The sequence below is a fragment of the Megascapheus bottae genome, chromosome 17 (genome assembly GCF_031878675.1).
Source record: "Megascapheus bottae isolate mThoBot1 chromosome 17, mThoBot2.hap1, whole genome shotgun sequence".
Taxonomy (NCBI): domain Eukaryota; kingdom Metazoa; phylum Chordata; class Mammalia; order Rodentia; family Geomyidae; genus Megascapheus; species Megascapheus bottae.
Genome location: NC_143525.1, coordinates 51,313,740 through 51,332,821, shown reverse-complemented (window position 1 = coordinate 51,332,821; position 19,082 = coordinate 51,313,740). Strand labels below are relative to the sequence as shown.

At 59.8% G+C, this 19,082-nt stretch overlaps 1 protein-coding gene across 1 annotated transcript; it reads right to left on the bottom strand.

The window, feature by feature from the left end:
• Positions 1-5,892: 5,892 nt before the first annotated feature.
• Positions 5,893-7,348, bottom strand: LOC150052142 (testis-expressed protein 19.2-like). The gene has a single exon (XM_090351782.1). The coding sequence runs from the start codon at positions 7,346-7,348 to the stop codon at positions 6,179-6,181; it is 1,170 nt and encodes a 389-aa protein (XP_090207908.1). The 3' UTR covers positions 5,893-6,178.
• Between the last annotated feature and the right edge of the window lie 11,734 nt (positions 7,349-19,082).

The following is a 19,082-nucleotide window of genomic DNA, read 5'->3' as shown; positions in this document are numbered from 1 at the left end:
CCAGACCCAGGCGCAGACCCAGACCCAGACCCAGACCCAGACCCAGACCCAGACCCAGACCCAGGCGCAGACCCAGACCCAGACCCAAACCCAGATCCAGACCCAGGCGCAGACCCAGACCCAGACCCCGACCCAGACCCAGACCCAAGCGCAGGCCCAGACTCAGGCGAAGACCCGGATCCACACCCAGACCCAGGCGCAGACCCAGACCCAGGCGCAGACCCAGACCCAGACTCAGACCCAGACCCAGACCCAGACCCAGACCCAGGCGCAGACCCAGGCGCAGACCCAGGCACAGACCCAGACCCAGACTCAGGCGCAGACCCAGACCCAGATCAGACCCAGACCCAGACCCAGACCCAGACCCAGGCACAGACCCAGACCCAGACCCAGGCGCAGGCCCAGACCCAGGCGCAGACCCAGACCCAGACCCAGACCCAGGCGCAGACCCAGACCCAGACTCAGACCCAGACCCAGACCCAGGCGCAGACCCAGGCACAGACCCAGACCCAGACCCAGACCCAGGCGCAGACCCAGACCCAGACCCAGACCAGACCCAGGCGCAGACCCAGACCCAGACCCAGATCCAGACCCAGGCGCAGACCCAGACCCAGACCCAGACCCAGACCCAGACCCATGCGCAGACCCAGGCGCAGACCCAGTCCCAGACCCAGACCCAGGCGCAGGCGCAGACCCAGACCCAGGCGCAGACCCAGACCCAGACCCAGGCGCAGAGCCAGACCCAGACCCAGACCCAGGCGCAGATCCAGACCCAGACCCAGGCGCAGACCCAGGCGCAGACCCAGACCCAGACCCAGACCCAGGCGCAGACCCAGGCACAGACCCAGACCCAGACCCAGGCGCAGACCCAGGCCCAGACCCAGGCACAGACCCAGACCCAGACCCAGGCGCAGACCCAGGCGCAGACCCAGACCCAGGCGCAGACCCAGACCCAGGCGCAGACCCAGGCGCAGACCCAGGCACAGACCCAGACCCAGACCCAGACCCAGGCTCAGAGCCAGGTACAGACCCAGACGCAGACCCAAGCGCAGACCCAGGCACAGACCCAGACCCAGACCCTGACCTAGACTCAGACCCAGGAGCAGACCCGGGCGCAGACCCAGACCCAGACCCAGGCGCAGACTCAGACCCAGACCCATGCGCAGACCCAGGCCCAGACCCAGGCACAGACCCAGACCCAGACCCAAGCGCAGACCCAGGCGCAGACCCAGACCCAGACCCTGACCTAGACCCAGACCCAGGCGCAGACCCGGGCGCAGACCCAGACCCAGACCCAGGCACAGACCCAGACCCAGACCCAGGCACAGACCCAGGCGCAGACCCAGGCGCAGACCCAGGCGCAGACCCAGGCGCAGACCCAGACCCAGGCACAGACCCAGACCCAGACCCAGGCGCAGACCCAGACCCAGACCCAGGCACAGACCCAGACCCAGACCCAGGCACAGACCCAGACCCAGACCCAGGCGCAGACCCAGGCGCAGACCCAGGCGCAGACCCGCCGGGAGCCCGGTGCTAACTTGTGTGCAGAGGCTAGGGCAGCGGCCAAGCTGGGAGGACAGGAAGGAGATTGCGCGGGGCTCACCCGGAAAAGGTTTGCCGAGCGCTGTCAAGGTCCCGAGAGCATACCCGAGCTCTGAAGAGGTGCGAAGCCACGGAGCAGGCATTCGCGGAGGGGAGCTGCCGGGCCGCCGGCTGTCCGGCTCCGCACAGTGGCTTCGCCATCGGAGGACGAAGGCTCTCTCACCAGCTAACCGCCGGCCTCGCCCGTGTGCGTGGACCCAGGGAGCCTGGCTCCCGGGGGCCGGCGCGGCGGGAGGCGACTCAGGGGTCCTCGATCGCAGAGGGCAGCGGCAGAGGCCCCGCTGACCGCGGGTTTCACGGCGGTTCACGGACCGGGGCCCCGCAAGTGGAGCCTGCAGGCCTGCGTTCCGGCCCAGCCATCCACCGGCGCTCACCTCCGACGGGGCTCTGGCCGCTCTCAGGAGCCTCCCTGGCGGCGCAGTGGGACCTGGGGCTGAGGCCCTCCCGGATCAGAGCAGCAGACGGCGGGCGCCCAGCACCCGGAGCCCTGGTGCAGGGGAGCCAGAGTCTGGAGATCCGGAGGGCCGGGAGTCCTGGGGTCGGGGAGCAGGGATCTGGGGATTCAGAGGGCCAGGGGTCCAGGGTCCTGGAGCCCGGGGCCCCGGGAGTCATGCCACGTCGGGTCCAGCACCGCCGCCGCGGTATCTCCACGACCCTGAGGAGACCCCACCACACCCCTCACACATCAACAGACCACCATCCAACCGTCAAAGTCCTCTCCACAACACTGACGAGAGCCCACCAGACCCTTCACACGTGAACAGACGACCATGCAACCTTCAAAGTCCTCTCCACAACCCTGACGAGACCCCACCAGACCCTTCACACACAGCAGACGACCATCCAACCTTCAAAGTCCTCTCCACAACCCTGATGAGACCCCACCAGACCCTTCACACACAGCAGACGACCATCCAACCTTCAAAGTCCTCTCCACAACCCTGATGAGACCCCACCAGACCCTTCACACACAGCAGACGAAAATCCAACCTTCAAAGTCCTCTCCACAACCCTGATGAGACCCCACCAGACCCTTCACACATGAACAGACGACCATGCAACCTTCAAAGTGCTCTCCACAACCCTGATGAGACCCCAGCAGACCCTTCACACACAGCAGACGACCATCCAACCTTCAAAGTCCTCTCCACAACCTGATGAGACCCCAGCAGACCCTTCACACACAGCAGACGAAAATCCAACCTTCAAGGTCCAATAGCACTGGCCCTGAGCAAAAAGTACCCAAGGACAGTGCCCTGAGTTCAGTCCCACCACAACTGGAAAAAACAAGTAAGAAAGATGGGGTCTCACTAAATTTTTGTACAGGCTGACCTCCGCCATGATTCTCTTCTTGTTTTGTGTGTCAGGACTGGGGTTTGACTCAGGGCCCTTTGCTCTTTCTTGGCCTTTTCACAGAAAGCTGGAGCTCATCACTTGTGTCATACCTGCACTTCAACCTTTTGTTGGTTACCTGGAGATAAGAGTTTCATGGACTTTAGTGCCCAGGCTGGCTTTGAACCTTGATCCTCAGATCTCAGCCTCCTGAGTAGCTAGGATTATAGGCCTGAGCCCCCAGCCAGCCCAAAGATAAATTTTTTTGTCCCTGAGCTCTTCAGTTCAAGGCTACCACCCTACCCCTGGGCCTGTGTGCTGTCCCTGAGCCCTTCAGCTCCCTACCCTTACCTCCCTATCCTTGAGCCAAGCCCCACTTCCCATTTTCTAGAGGTTAATTGGAGATAAGACTCCCAAGTCCTGTTGTACCTGGGCTGGCTTTGAACCTTGATCCTCCGATCTCAGCTTCCTGAGTAGCTAGGATGACAGGCGTGAGCCGCTGCTACACCTCCCCCCCCACTTAAATTTAAAATTTTTTTTGTGGGTCCTGGGTCCTGGGGCTTCAACTAGGTCTGGGGCGCTGTCCCTGAGCTCTTCAACTCAAGGTTACCACCCTACCCTTGAGCCAATCCCCCCTTCTGTTTTCTAGAGGTTCATTGGAGATAAGAGCAGTGCCATAAACATCTTGGACAAGAATGATCACCTCAGAGGGAGATTCGCTTCTTGAATACTTGTTTGTTAAACATGTCATTTGACATATGATGTAAAGGGCCAGGAGCATTGCCTAGTGGTAGAGTGCTTGCCTAGCATGCACAAAGTCCTGGGTTCAATTCCTCAGTACCACATACACAGAAAAAGCTGGAAGTGGTGCTGTGGTCAAGTGGTAGAGCTCCAGCCTTGAGGAAGGCTAGAGGACAGCGTTCAGGCCCTGAGCTCAAGCCCAGGACTACCAAAAAACAAAAACAAAACAAAGAAAAAGAAAAAGAAATACGATGTAAAAATCAATGCTAATAAATTCTTTAATTAAAAAAAAGATCACCTTGAGCTGAAGAGCTCAGGGACAAATTTAAAAAGCTTTGTTCTCTGCTCATTTCCAGTTGCATTACCACATTCAGTAGGGAATGAGGCTCTGTAGACAGGAACTGGCTTGCTTTCTTTCTTTTTGTTGGTCACGGGACTTGAACTCTGGGCCTGGGCACTGTCCCTGAGCTCTTCAGCTCAAGGCTCCTGCTCTACCCCTTGAGCCACAATGCCACTTGCTTCCTAAATTTCAGGTGCTCAATCACTCTCAACATTGGTGCTTTTACATTTGCCAAAGGGGATGCTTGCTTCACACGCTCAGAGACCATCCAACTCCAGGGGTGCAGCCAGCGGCCAGGCCATGGGGCAGACTCAGAGAACAGGAATTGATTGCCTAAGACTTTGCAAAGAAAATGAAAGGAGCAAGGTGGGCAGGAGGGCAGCCAAGGCTGAGCTGGGCCCTGACGGCACAACAGCCCATGGTGCCAAGACGGTTCGCTCTGCTACCACAGAAGCCCACACCTCCCAGGGATTTGTGGGTTCACCTCCCCTCCTCCACACCACTGTGTGGTCACCACCTCTCCTCCACACCATTGTGTCGTCACCTCCTCCTCCTCCTCCACACCGTTGTGTGGTCACCTCCTCCTCCTCCTCCACACCGTTGTGTGGTCACCTCCTCCTCCTCCTCCACACCGTTGTGTGGTCACCTCCTCCTCCTCCACACCATTGTGTGGTCACCTCCTCCACACCATTGTGTGGTCACCTCCTTCTCCTCCACACCATTGTGTGGTCACCTCCTTCTCCTCCACACCATTGTGGGGTCACCTCCTCCACACCGTTGTGTGGTCACCTCCTCCTCCTCCACACCATTGTGTGGTCACCTCCTTCTCCTCCTCCACACCATTGTGTGGTCACCTCCTCCTCCTCTTCCTCCACACCATTGTGTGGTCACCTCCTCCACACCGTTGTGTGGTCACCTCCTCCTCCTCCACACCATTGTGTGGTCACCTCCTTCTCCTCCTCCACACCATTGTGTGGTCACCTCCTCCTCCTCTTCCTCCACACCATTGTGTGGTCACCTCCTCCTCCTCCTCCTCCACACCATTGTGTGGTCACCTCCTCCTCCTCCTCCACACCATTGTGTGGTCACCTCCTCCTCCTCCTCCACACCGTTGTGTGGTCACCTCCTCCTCCTCCTCCTCCACACCGTTGTGTGGTCACCTCCTCCTCCTGCTCCACACCGTTGTGTGGTCACCTCCTCCTCCTGCTCCACACCGTTGTGTGGTCACCTCCTCCTCCTGCTCCACACCGTTGTGTGGTCACCTCCTCCTCCTGCTCCACACCGTTGTGTGGTCACCTCCTCCTCCTGCTCCACACCGTTGTGTGGTCACCTCCTCCTCCTGCTCCACACCGTTGTGTGGTCACCTCCTCCTCCTCCTCCTCCACACCGTTGTGTGGTCACCTCCTCCTCCTCCTCCACACCGTTGTGTGATCACCTCCTCCTCCTCCTCCACACCGTTGTGTGGTCACCTCCTCCTCCTCCTCCACACCGTTGTGTGGTCACAGGCAGGTAAGGCTCAGTCTGAGAACCCTTTCCTTGTGCTCATCACAGGTCCTTTCTTTATTCTAAGCAGGTTTTCGCACGTGGGTCTCTAAATAACCTCCTGTGACACCACCTCCACAAGTGAGCCAGAAAGCAGACCAGAACTCTCAGCCGCCTCCTGCTCCACCGTCTGATGAGACTTCTCACTGCTAGGACACCAACCCAGACAGGGACAGAAAAACACCACACCGACCTACGCCAGAGTCAACAACTTTATTCCATCAAAACCAACATGCGAACGAGCAGGAATCGAACATGCAAGTGGCACAAATGGCCAACCTGGAACCAGATCTCCTCCCACTGCAGCCAGAGCCCCCGGAGTGGACAGGGTCTCCTGGCCTCTCACCTGCTCCAGCAAGTGAAGGGCAGAACCCCTGCTGAATCACCCATGCGCTCCTGTGTCACAACAGCGCCCCCTGCCCCCACCTGCCCAGGGAAGAGCTAGTTTTGTACCTGTGGTGACCTGTGTCCTGCCTCAGGGGCAGCAGGAACGTCCACCTCAACGTAGTCAGGCCAGCACCACGCCCAACAACTTGAAAAGCAACTGTAACTCTAATGTAACTCTAGCCTCCTGAGCACTCACCATGCTTCCCAGGGCCCCCACAGCTCTCTTCTTCAGCCCTAAGGCTGCCTCACACTCTGCCACCACTTGTCAAGGTCAGCACTGTGTACCAGACGCTCCACTGCTAATAAGGAAGGGCTGCTGGTCCTTGGTGGCTCCTGGTGTCTAAGGACAGCCATGTCAAGGGTGGCTGCCTGGACCTCAGGCTCACTGTGCTGGGGCCAAAGGAGCAGGGGCTGGAAGAAGGGTAGCTCCTCAATGCTCATGGACCCCACGCCACCCAGCGCTGACTCAGGCCACGAAGGCCACAAAGACCACTCAGGCCACGAAGGTAACCCAGACCCCCAGCTCCAGCTGTCTGGCTCGCCAAGCCCCTCCCCTAACTCAGGGGCTGAGTCCCCACACTCTGCCTCACCTTTGCTGCGGGGAGAACAGGAGATGATGCGGAACCCCTTCTTCAACAGCGTAGTGTCTGCGGGCACCAACTGTGTGTCCAGCACCGTGCTGTCCAGAATGCTCAGCTTCCACCGCGGCAGGTCCAGATACTGCGGCAGGTCCTGGAGCCTCAGCCTGCAGGCCTCGTCGGGGTTCAACAGCAGCTTCCAGCGATAGCTCACAGGCTGCAGGACACAGTCTGGAACCATCTTCCTGAGGTAGAAGGCATTGCCGCAGCTCTCCATGGACACAAACTGCAGGCCCAGCAGCCAGGCCTCAGCCTCCATGGGCTCCACGGGCCAGATGGTGCCCAGCTCCAACACCATGGGCTCCCTGGGCGGCTGGTCCACCCCGAGGGACCACTGCCACGAGGGCGGCGGCTGGGGCCAGTGGGAGCAGGAAGGCAATTCCAGGGTTCTCCAGGGAAGGCCCTGGATCCAGTCAGCGTCCTTGGGGTCCACGTCCAGGGGCACCACGTCCTCGGGCCTCAGCTCCGTGGGGACGTAGGGGTAGCCTAGGCCCACCTCCTGAAAACCCACGGGGGCCGGTGCCACAGCCCCGGGGTGCACTTGCTCAAACTCTTCCTCCTCCTCGGGGGAGTCCAAGGGATCCAGGTCCCAGTCGTCGTCTTCCCAGTCGTCGTTCTCCAGCAGGTCCTTCAAGTCCAGGAAGGCAATCTTGAAGCAGGCGAAGCACACGCGGAGTGGCTCTCCATGCAGCAGCCGGAAGGCCCAGAACGCGTAGAGGTGCCAGATGCCCTCTCTGCCATGCCGCACAATCACGGGGGGACACATGGCCACACCGCTGGCCCGCTGTGGGGGGATGGCAAGGAAAGAAAGACCCACTGAGGACCAGGGAGATGCTAGGGTGGAGAGCAAGAGCAAGGAGGGAGGCAGAGCAGGAGGGAGGGGAAGGCAGGGGGAAGGAGGAGGGGCTCCTGTTTGGGGGCCTGGGTGGGGTGAAGGACCTGGCTCTGGCTCTGGCTCGGATCTGCAGGTGCTGGACCCTCCAGGAACGTCTTCGGCCCTGGCCCTCTGCGGTCTCTGCGGGGCTGGGAAGGCAGTGGAAGGAAGGTTTGGCCGCCCTGGGTGTGCAGGGCCCTGGGCAGGTGAGGAGAGTGAGGCTCAGGCCTCCAGCTCCTCCATGACCCGCAGTGGACGAGGGGGGGGCGACCTCCGTGCTCCTCCACCCCCGCCCGCCAGGCCCCCCTCAGCCCCCTCCCCAGCCAGGACCCCACCTGCTCCCCCTCCTCCTCCCCAGCCAGGCCCCCACCTCCTGCTCCACCACCGCCCCCCCAGGTCCCCCTCGGCCCCCTCCCCAGCCAGGACCCCACCTGCTCCCCCTCCTCCTCCTCCCCAGCCCAGCCCCCACCTCCTCCTCCACCACGGCCCACCAGGCCCCCCTCAGCCCCCTCCCCAGCCAGGACCCCACCTGCTCCCCCTCCTCCTCCTCCCCAGCCCAGCCCCCACCTCCTCCTCCACCACGGCCCACCAGGCCCCCCTCGGCCCCCTCCCCAGCCCAGCCCCCACCTCCTGCTCCACCACGGCCCACCAGGCCCCCCTCGGCCCCCTCCCCAGCCAGGACCCCCACCTGCTCCCCCTCCACCTCCTCCCCAGCCCAGCCCCCACTTCCTCCTCCACCACGGCCCACCAGGCCCCCCTCGGCCCCCTCCCCAGCCAGGACCCCAGCTGCTCCCCCTCCTCCTCCTCCCCAGCCCAGCCCCCACCTCCTCCTCCACCACGGCCCACCAGGCCCCCCTCAGCCCCCTCCCCAGCCAGGACCCTACCTGCTCCCCCTCCTCCTCCTCCCCAGCCCAGCCCCCACCTCCTCCTCCACCACGGCCCACCAGGCCCCCCTCGGCCCCCTCCCCAGCCCAGCCCCCACCTCCTGCTCCACCACGGCCCACCAGGCCCCCCTCGGCCCCCTCCCCAGCCAGGACCCCACCTGCTCCCCCTCCACCTCCTCCCCAGCCCAGCCCCCACTTCCTCCTCCACCACGGCCCACCAGGCCCCCCTCGGCCCCCTCCCCAGCCAGGCCCTCACCTCCTGCTCCACCACGGCCCACCAGGCCCCCCTCGGCCCCCTCCCCAGCCAGGACCCCAGCTGCTCCCCCTCCTCCTCCTCCCCAGCCAGGACCCCACTGTTCCGAGCCTCCCCCTCCCCAGCCAGGCCCCACCTGCTCCCCTGCCCTCTCCGGCCTCGCCCCCTCCTCTTGGGACCCCCTCCTCCCCCTCCCTCCCCTCGGCACCCCCTCCTCTCCCTCCTTCCCCTCAGGACCCCCACCTGCTCCCCCTCCGGCCGCCCCAGCCGAGCCCTGGGTTCGGAAGCCGCCCGCGCCCGGCCTCATCTGCATATTTCCCAGGCGCCTCTGCGGGAGGAAAAGCGCTGAGTCACCCTGGGCTGCCGGGCACGTGGCGCCGCCGGGCCCCGCCCCCGGCCCTGCGCGAGGCCCCGGGCCCGTGGCCGGCGCTGGGCTCAGGACTTGGCTCCGCCCGCCCGAGCGCCCGGCCCTGCCGCGGGTCCTCCACAGCCCCGCCTGGCGGGGCTCCGGCGATTGGCGCCCCCTGCGTCCACCCGGCTGTTCCCGCCCGGGCCAGAGGGGGCGCCCTCCGCGGCGGGCCAGACGCCGCCTTCACCCGCCCCCTGTTCTAGCCCGGGCCGGGGATTGGTGCAGGTGCCGTCCTTCACCCGCCCCCTGTTCTAGCCTGGGCCGGGGATTGGTGCAGACGCCGCCTTCACCCGCCCCCTGTTCTAGCCCGGGCCAGGGATTGGTGCATGTGCCGTCCTTCACCCGCCCCCTGTTCTAGCCCGGGCCAGGGATTGGTGCAGACGTCACCTACACCCGCCCCCTGTTCTAGCTCTGGCTGGGGATTGGTGCAGACGCCGCGCTCACCCGCCCCCTGTTCTAGCCCGGGCCGGGGATTGGTGCAGGTGCCGTCCTTCACCCGCCCCCTGTTCTAGCTCTGGCCGGGGATTGGTGCATGTGCCGTCCTTCACCCGCCCCCTGTTCTAGCCTGGGCCGGGGATTGGTGCAGACGCCGCCTTCACCCGCCCCCTGTTCTAGCCCGGTCTGGGGATTGGTGCAGGTGCCGTCCTTCACCCGCCCCCCTGTTCTAGCTCTGGCCGGGGATTGGTGCAGACGCCGCCTTCACCCGCCCCCTGTTCTAGCCCGGTCTGGGGATTGGTGCAGGTGCCGTCCTTCACCCACCCTGTTTTAGCCCGGGCCGGGGATTGGTGCAGACGCCGTCCTTCACCCGCACCCTGTTCTAGCTCTGGCCGGGGATTGGTGCAGACGCCGCCTTCACCCACCCCCTGTTATAACCCTGGCGGGGGATTGCTGCAGACGCCATCCTTCACCCGCCCCCTGTTCTAGCTCTGGCCGGGGATTGGTGCAGGTGCCGTCCTTCACCTGCCCCCTGTTATAGCCTTGGCCTGGGATCTGTGCAGATGCTGTCCTTCACCCGCCCCCTGTTCTAGCCCAGGCCCGGGACTGGTGCAGGGCCGTCCTTCACCCGCCCCCTGTTCTAGCTCTGGCCGGGGATTGGTGCAGACGCCGCCTTCACCCCCCCCCCTGTTATAGCCCTGGCCGGGGATTGGTGCAGATGACGCCGTCACCCGCCCCCTGTTCTAGTCTGGGCCTGGGATTGGTGCAGGTGCTGTCCTTCACCTGCCCCCTGTTCTAGCTATGGCCGGGGATTGGTGCAGACGCCGTCCTTCACCCGCCCCCTGTTCTAGCCTGGCCAGGGATTGGTGCAGGAGCCGTTCTTCAACTCCCCCTGTTCCAGCCCTGGCCAGGGATTGCTGCAGAAGCCGTCCTTCAACTGCCCCCTGTTCTAGCCCTGGCCGGGGATTGGTGCAGGAGCCGTCCTTCAGCTGCCCCCTGTTCTAGCCCTGGCCGGGGATTGGTGCAGGAGCCGTTCTTCAGCTGCCCCCTGTTCTAGCCCTGGCCGGGGATTGGTGCAGGAGCCGTTCTTCAGCTGCCCCCTGTTCTAGCCCTGCCGGGGATTGGTGCAGACGCCACCTTCACCCGCCCCCTGTTCTAGCCCTGGCCGGAGATTGGTGCAGACGTCGCCTTCATCTCCCCCTGTTCTAGCCCTGGCCGGGGATTGGTGCAGACGCCACCTTCACCCGCCCCCTGTTCTAGCCCTGGCTGGGGATTGGAGCAGACGCCGCGTTCACCCGCCCCCTGTTCTAGCTCTGGCCTGGGATTGGCCCATGCTGTCCCATAGGCCCCTATGACAGTGGCCTCACAGTTGCAGTGGACTGGCTGTGCGCCTTGAGGTGGTGGAATGGAGCTTTCCAGTGCCTCCCCCGGCCTTTTTTGGCTGGCCCTGGGCTTTGCACTCAGGGCCTGGGCGATGTCACGTCTGGGTCTTTCTGCACGCGTGGTCTGCGGAATGGCACCAGGGCTTTCCTGCCTGCTGGAAGGCGCCCACCCAGGGCCGCGCTGCCAAGCTTGTGGGGAGGCTGCACGGTATGAGTCCCTCCGAGACCTGGAGCTGGACCCCATTCCTAGCCTCCTGGCTGCTGGCGGGACTGCAGGTGAGGTGAACCACACTGGCCTGCGCCAGGACAGGGCTGTGGCTTTGATGGATGTCCACGGCCTGCACAGGGAGGCCGAGCATCTCCACACAATGATGGGGTGGAGGTGGAGCTCCATGGATGTCCACGGCCTGCACAGGGAGGCCGAGCATCTCCACACAGTGATGGGGTGGAGGAGGAGCTCCATGGATGTCCACGGCCTGCACAGGGAGGCCGAGCATCTCCACACACAGTGATGGGGTGGAGGAGGAGCTCCATGGATGTCCACGGCCTGCACAGGGAGGCCGAGCATCTCCACACACAGTGATGGGGTGGAGGAGGAGCTCCATGGATGTCCACGGCCTGCACAGGGAGGCCGAGCATCTCCACACAGTGATGGGGTGGAGGTGGAGCTCCATGGATGTCTGCACCCTGCACAGGGAGGCCGAGCATCTCCACACAATGATGGGGTGGAGGAGGAGCTCCATGGATGTCCACGGCCTGCACAGGGAGGCCGAGCATCTCCACACAGTGATGGGATGGAGGAGGAGCTCCATGGATGTCTGCACCCTGCACAGGGAGGCCGAGCATCTCCACACAGTGATGGGGTGGAGGAGGAGCTCCATGGATGTCCACGGCCTGCACAGGGAGGCCGAGCATCTCCACACAGTGATGGGGTGGAGGAGGAGCTCCATGGATGTCCACGGCCTGCACAGGGAGGCCGAGCATCTCCACACACAGTGATGGGGTGGAGGAGGAGCTCCATGGATGTCCACGGCCTGCACAGGGAGGCCGAGCATCTCCACACAGTGATGGGGTGGAGGAGGAGCTCCATGGATGTCCACGGCCTGCACAGGGAGGCCGAGCATCTCCACACACAGTGATGGGGTGGAGGAGGAGCTCCATGGATGTCCACGGCCTGCACAGGGAGGCCGAGCATCTCCACTCACAGTGACGGGGTGGAGGAGGAGCTCAGGGACCCGTCTACACAGAGACGTCTGCCTGTATTTCTCAGGATTCCCTACCACTTCTGCCCCAAGACCGGGAAGATACCCAGAGCTTGAGCCGTTGAGGCCCTGTGTCTGCAGCTGGAGAAGCCCTGACCTGGCTCTTGGTCACCCTCTCTGCTGTGCGGCCGCTCCGTGGTTAACATTTCGTTTCTGAAAACGTCTGGCATGAGATCAATTGTGGATCCAGGCTCGTGGAGTCAGACAGGCAGCCGGCTTCGTCAGGGCAGCTTCGTGCCCCGGAAACAGCATGTACGGCAAATGCGTTTAGGAGCCTCCCGTCATCAACAGAGAACCCACTGGGACCTGAAGCACAAGCACAGTCCTGGAGATGACAGCGGGAGGAAGGTGGGGATGCAAAGTCATCTATTCTGGAAGCTCCTCGTGGCCTCCAGCCTTTTGTGCTCTGCTTCAAGGTGGCCGTGAGCCGCGGCTGGTAAGTGAGGGACTCACAGGCAACTCTCCTGCACCTGCCTAGCCTGTGACCCATTCACCCTTAGACACACTAAGTAGGAAATGGGAGTCTGTGTGTTTTGGCAGTCATGGGGCTTGAACTCAGGGCCTGGGAGCTATCCCTGAGCTCCTTCAGCTCAAAGCCAGTCCTCTACCTCTTTGAGCCACAGCTCCACTTCCTGTGTTTGCGTGGCTAAGCAGAGGTAAGAATCTCATGGGAACTTCTCTGCCTGGGCTGCTGTGCTTCCAACGGCGATCCTCAGATCTCAGCCTGCTGGGTGGCGAGGAATCCAAGCGTGAGCCCCCACATCCAGCATGGCGCTCCCAGGTGAATCCGTTTGGCCATTATGTTTTCACACAGGGTAGAGGTTTGGGAACAAGGGGCCACAGCAAGCTTGCACCCATTCCCCTGGGCCAGGCAGCAGGCAGCAGTCTTGGTTCCCTCTCCCCTGCAGATGTTCTCTTCCCCAACCCGGGTTGGCCCATCGTCACCTGTGTGGTACAGGAGGGTGGCCCAGTGCTCTGCTCCTGCCTCAGGTCTGGAGCTTTCTCCCTCCTGCCCCTTCCTCCTGTGTGCCTGCCACCTTTCCTCAGGACACCCAACTCCCACTGTCCACAGGATCTCTCCAGCACCCACATGGGACAGGGATTTGAGACAAATTGAGAGACAAATAGGAGGAAGATCATTGTAGATCTGGTAGGGTATTGTGACCAACAGACAAGGGAGTATGGCTGATGGTTCCTGGAAGCACCTGCCCTCTGTGTCCTTTGTCCACATTACTCTCTTCTGAGCCTCCTGCTGCCCATCCCTGTGCTGGAAGAGGCTGGAGCCAGGCCAGCCCCTGTCCAGGAGCCTCTTCTTGGGGTCCTCCCTTAACAAGGAGGCCAGTCTTGAGCAGGGGCAGGAGCAACACGGGGCACACAGGCCCAAGGGCCCCGTGTGGATCCTGTGTACGTCTTGTTCCTGGCGGGGGCCCCGGCCTCAAAATGTCAATGACTTACTTTGGTGTTCAGGCAGTCCAGAAGCGTGGCCTAGTGACAGAGTGCTCACCGAGTACGGCCAAAGCCCTGGGTTTGATTCCTCGGTGCCACATACTCAGAAAAGGTCGGAAGTGGTGCTCTGGCTCTAGTAGCAGAGCCCGAGCCTCAAGCAAAAAGTGCTCAAGGACAATGCCCAGGCCCTGAGTTCAAGTCCCAGGAATGGCAAAAAGAAAATAAAAAGAATCACAGGCCATGTGCCACTGAACTTGTGGATGTCAGGAGTGGGGTTTGGTCCCCATAAAAGGGCTTCCGGACCGCTCCTTCCCCCACTGTTGTCGCCTTCCGTGAGTCTCTCACTCTGGCAGAGCAATCTCCAGGACAGATTTTGATAAAGCACTCTGGATCAGAGTGGTCCAAAGACCATTCACACCCCTAAAGCACATAGCCTCTGAGAGGAAAGCGAGCCACAGCCATTGTTGCCACTCAGACTTCAGCTGTGCCCTGGCTGCGAGAGGCCACAGTCCAGGGAATGTGAAGAATGCGTTTACTTTCCTGCTCTCAGTGCCCCTCCCTGGCTCCAGTGGTGCCCCTGCTCCTGATGGGGGCTCCGAGCTGCCCTCTTCTAGTTGGGATTGTAGCATCCACTCCTCGGTGCACGCCTCAGGGCACATCCATGTCCTTAGTACACAACAGCTGCTGCCTGGAAATCTCACAGCCATTTCTCACTCTCAATGAACAGTGTAGTTCTCGTTGTGTAGTAATGTCACAAGACTTTTTACCTCAAATCTGACCAGAGTAGGGAGATCCAGGATGGAAACAAAGACCAGGTATTTCTTCCCTCCCACATCAAAGACCTGCTCTGAGGACAGGACATCACAGGGCACTAGAACCAGTCCTCAGCCACCCACCTGTCCATCTGTCCATCCATCATTCCCCACATTCTCTCATTCCACCCGTCCGTCCACCAGTCTACACATCTGTGGGTTAAAAAATCTTTGTACCCATCTATCCATTCGCCTGCCCCTCACACCCCCCATCCTAGTACTTCCATCCATTGACTTGACAAATAATCTGATGAGTGCTTACGTTTCAGTGAGAAGGTGACAATCCTCTTGCCATCAGATCAATACCATAATTTCAGATAGCAACAAATGCTACCCCCCAAAAAAAACCAGAAACCCAAAACACCGAGAATGTCAGGCGCTGGTAGCTCCCACCTGTAACCCTAGCTACTCAGAAGGCTGAGATCTGAGGATCACGGTTCAAAGCTAGCTGGGGCACGAGAGTCTGTGAGACTCTTATCTCCAAGTAACCACTGGAGAGCCAGAAATGGTGCTGTGGCTCAAAGTGGTAGAGTGCTAGGCTTGAGACCCAGAGACAACACCCAGGCCCAAAGTTCAAGCCCCACAAGCAACCAAAAAAAAAAAAAAAACCAAGCTAGAAATGGAGCTGTGGTTCAAATGCAAATGCACTAGCCTTGAGCAAGACTGCTCAAGGACAATGTGTAGGCTCTAAGTTCAAGCCTCAGGACTGGCGCAAGAAAGAAAAAGGAAAGGGAGGAGGAGGGAGGGGGATCAAAAGTAGTGTTATCCAGGGTATGGTCGCACTGAGAGCTGTGCGCCTTCAACGTAGACGATGCCTGGGGCACTTCCTGATGAGGAACACTCTTCATGACTATTTTCCTTCAAGGAATCTCCTGAAGCTTCTTCCACCCAGAGGATGGACTGGATAAGAAGCCACCTTGGGGAAAGGATGCTTTGGGGGGTCAACTTCAGAGCAGGACAGCCAAGGAGTTGGATATGAAACTAGCTAACGGTCAATCCAGTCCATAAGAATAGAGAGGGGCTGGGGATTTAGCTCAGCGGAAGAGCCCTTGCTTGGCAAGTGCAAGGCCCTGAGTTCAGTCCCAGGCTCTGGAAAAAAAAAAAAGAATAGAGGGAAACCAAGTCAGGCAGAACAATATGATTCCATACAGTTCAACTAGTAAGAAAGAACCCAAGCCAAACTGCAGCAGTGTCACACACTCTGCCTATGATGTGAAAACAGAAATCCAAGATCCTGGATATTACTTCAGATTTATTACGGCATTCAAAATTTATTAGAAAAGTAAGTGCCTCCAAGAGAAATGGAAACACTGCACTGGAGCCCAACTCCTGTGTGACTGCAATTGTGCCCAAAGGGGAGGAGAAGCAGAAACAGTAGTCATACAAATTACTTCACAGTTAACTTACACGCCATCTCCATTTTTATGGCTTTTTGGAATCTTATTAGTACCAGCCAGAAGATTCCTATATGGACTTGTCTCCATGGTTTGTTATTTCTTTTGGAAATATAACTCTAGTTTTATGGAGCAAATCAGTAAAAAAAAAAGACTATATCACAGCAAATCAATAAATAGGCAGCTTTTCAGAACACATCTGCTCTTCATGTCTGATTGTGTCTCTCTTTTTGGCTGCAATTGTGCATGGGCCTTCTTTGTCTCTCCCAAAGAGCTAGCTCCCTGCAGTGAGTTTATGCAAGACAGACATAAAAATATTCATCTCCTTTATTGTCTTACAGAGATGAATGAGAGGAGAAAACCAAGACAAATGCAATTGCATCTGGTATTGAAATGCTTCCGGAAAATGTTGAGAGGAGAGTTGAGAACTATTTTTTTCTGTGTAAGGTAAGATCAATGATATAAATGTTTATTTAGAATCTAAGAATATCCAATAATCCTTCCTGGTTCTGATTATTACCAGTTTTCAGGAAGGGTCTGTTTTTTTGAGTCACTTGATTACCTGAACACATTTCTCTTTTATTAGGGTTGGGCACCACCTGGGTCACTTGCCAACACGAGCAAACGCATGGGCCGTGAAGGCATGTGGCTTGGCCAGCCCCTCCAGGCATGGCCGGTCGTGCTTTCATCAGGTTCCCGAACACACCGGCAACAGCACCAGCCGGGCTCTGAGGCTCACCAGAGGACACGGCAGGCCAGGACACACCAGGAGTCCAGAAACGAGGAATGTGTTCTCTTGAAGTGGCTCCTCCATCTCAGGGTTTGCGGGTGAGACAAGGGCTGGTGCTCAAAGGTTCCCCACGAAGATCTCCTTTTCCTCTGGAGGTCTTGGCCAGCATTAGCGTTTAGCCCTGTGTAGACCGCTCTTCTGGTCCTCTTCTGGCTGTTTACTCGCTCGTGACTCATGCTTTTGATCTTTTCCCTCTGCCTCTCTCCCCTGTGAGACCTCATGGGTCCTAACGCAGTGGGATGGGGCTTTGTGCCACTGGTGGTTGTGGAGGCAAGCCTCTGGGCCCACAGACTCCTGTTCACGTCCCTGACCCCACGGAGGCCATGTGTGTCCACTGGTGGTTGTGGAGGCAAGCCTCCGGGGCCCACAGACTCCTGTTCACGTCCCTGACCCCACGGAGGCCATGTGTGTCCACTGGGTGGCCTCTGCAGTTTGGGGGAATATCTGACCCTTCTCCTAGAAGCACAGCGTCTTGTGTCCTTTCCTTCATACTTCCCCACCACTGACTAGCTGAGGTTGCTCTCAAGCCTCTGAGACTGCTCCGGGAAGTACCAACCTGCCCAGTTCTCCACAATCCCAGAGAACAAGGGATGCCCATTCCGGGTCCCTCCACAGTGGAGGGCCCTGGGGACCAAAGAACAGTGTCCCACGCCAGCCCTGGATACTTGCTGCTTCTTTCCAAGTCTCAGCCATGCTCCCTCCTGCCCGCTCCCTCCCACTATAAAAACCGGACAGAACTCCACTTTCTACTTTTTTTTTTGCCTGTCCCTGGATCTTGAACTCAGGGCCTGGGCACTGTCCTTGGGCTTTGTCAAGGCTAGCGCTCTGCCACTTGAGCCACAGCACCACTTCTGGCTCTGTGTATGTGGTTCTGAGGCGTGGAACCCACCACACACAGCAAGTGCTTGAGAATGCTGCCATCCTCCTCTCTGTGGTTTGCAGACACATCACCATTCCCTCCTCCATCTGCACACACAGCCCTCATCACCCTGTGTCCTGGCCTTCTCTTCTCGTGGGGTATCAACCACACAGGATCTGGGACCAGTCCAGCTCTAGGATGCCCTCCTCCACACCAAGGGGAAGCAATGACTGCTTCCACGGGAGATCACACTCTAGGGTGCTGGGAAAACAATACCTCACAAAGGAGTCTGCCAGGCTGCTGGCCACAGGGCAAAGCAACTGCAGCACGGTCCCTGCCACAGGGCAGACAATGGCACCTCATTGACAGGGCTCACCCCAGCACAGAGCCACTGCCCGGCTTGCCCACTGGACAGACAGACAGGACCTGCATGGCCCCACACTGGACAGACAGGACCTGCATGGCCCCGCGCTGCACAGACAGGACCTGCATGGCCCCGCACTGGACAGACAGATAGGACCTGCATGGCCCCCCACTGGGCAGACAGGACCTGCATGGCCCCGCGCTGCACAGACAGGACCTGCATGGCCCCGCACTGGACAGACAGACAGGACCTGCATGGCCCCACACTGGACAGACAGGACCTGCATGTCCCGCACTGGATGGACAGGACCTGCATGGCCCTGCACTGGACAAACAGGACTGCATGTCCCCCACTGGACAGACAGGACCTGCATGTCCCGCACTGGATGGACAGGACCTGCATGGCCCTGCACTGGACAAACAGGACTGCATGTCCCCCACTGGACAGACAGGACCTGCATGGCCCCGCACTGGACAGACAGGACCTGCCATGGGTCTGTCACACACCAAGGCTGGAGGCAGGCAGGACAAGGCCCTCCACAGAAGCGGATGCTCCTGTGGGGTGAAAGCTGAGCCCTCTGGGAAGGCTTGCTGGGTGTGGGAACCTAGACGACTCATGACTCACCAGGAACGTGACCTCACATGACCCCACATGAGCTGGGCCAAGGTGGACATGTTAGAGTTGTGGGGTGAAAGTTTGGGGAGACACTACCTTGTTTACAATGAAGCTCCCAGGAGGAGGAGGGAGATGGGGGTCATTGTGCCACACATCGCCTGACCCCACTCAAGGGTCCGGGCACTGGACTGAACTGCACAGGCAGCTCAACTTTTTCTTTTTGCCACTATGAGGGTTTCCTGCCTGCAAGGTAAGCAAGCACTCTACCACTGAAGCCAAACCGCCAAACTATATAGCATATAGCATTTCAACAGGTTAAAACACCCCAAGATCAGTACCTATCAGGAATTCTGATATGACTAGAGTGGGCTGTAATTTGTGTCAATAGCTGTAGAACAAGTCACAGCGGCTTTACACAGCCCTCTCTTACAAAGCTCACGGCTCTGGGTTCAGTTCTTACCACCAAAACCAGGCATCGCTGGGACAACCACACTTCCAGTGGACATAATGCTCTCTCCAGCCAGGAGACGGAGGGCCTCAGCTTCTACTGGCCTCTGCTGGCGTTTGAGGCCATCCCAGCTCTCACACACAGCTGCTCCAGCCCCAACTCACCCTGGCTGTCTCTTCAGCATGCAGCAGGAAGGAAGGAGGAAGAGGAAGGAAGCTCATTGCCTGTGTCTATACGTTAATATACATATAAGAACGCATGCATGCAAAGAAT

Excerpts from the sequence above, each read along its gene's own strand:
- LOC150052142 (XM_090351782.1), bottom strand. The coding sequence starts at position 7,348 with ATGTGTCCCCCCGTGATTGTGCGGCATGGCAGAGAGGGCATCTGGCAC.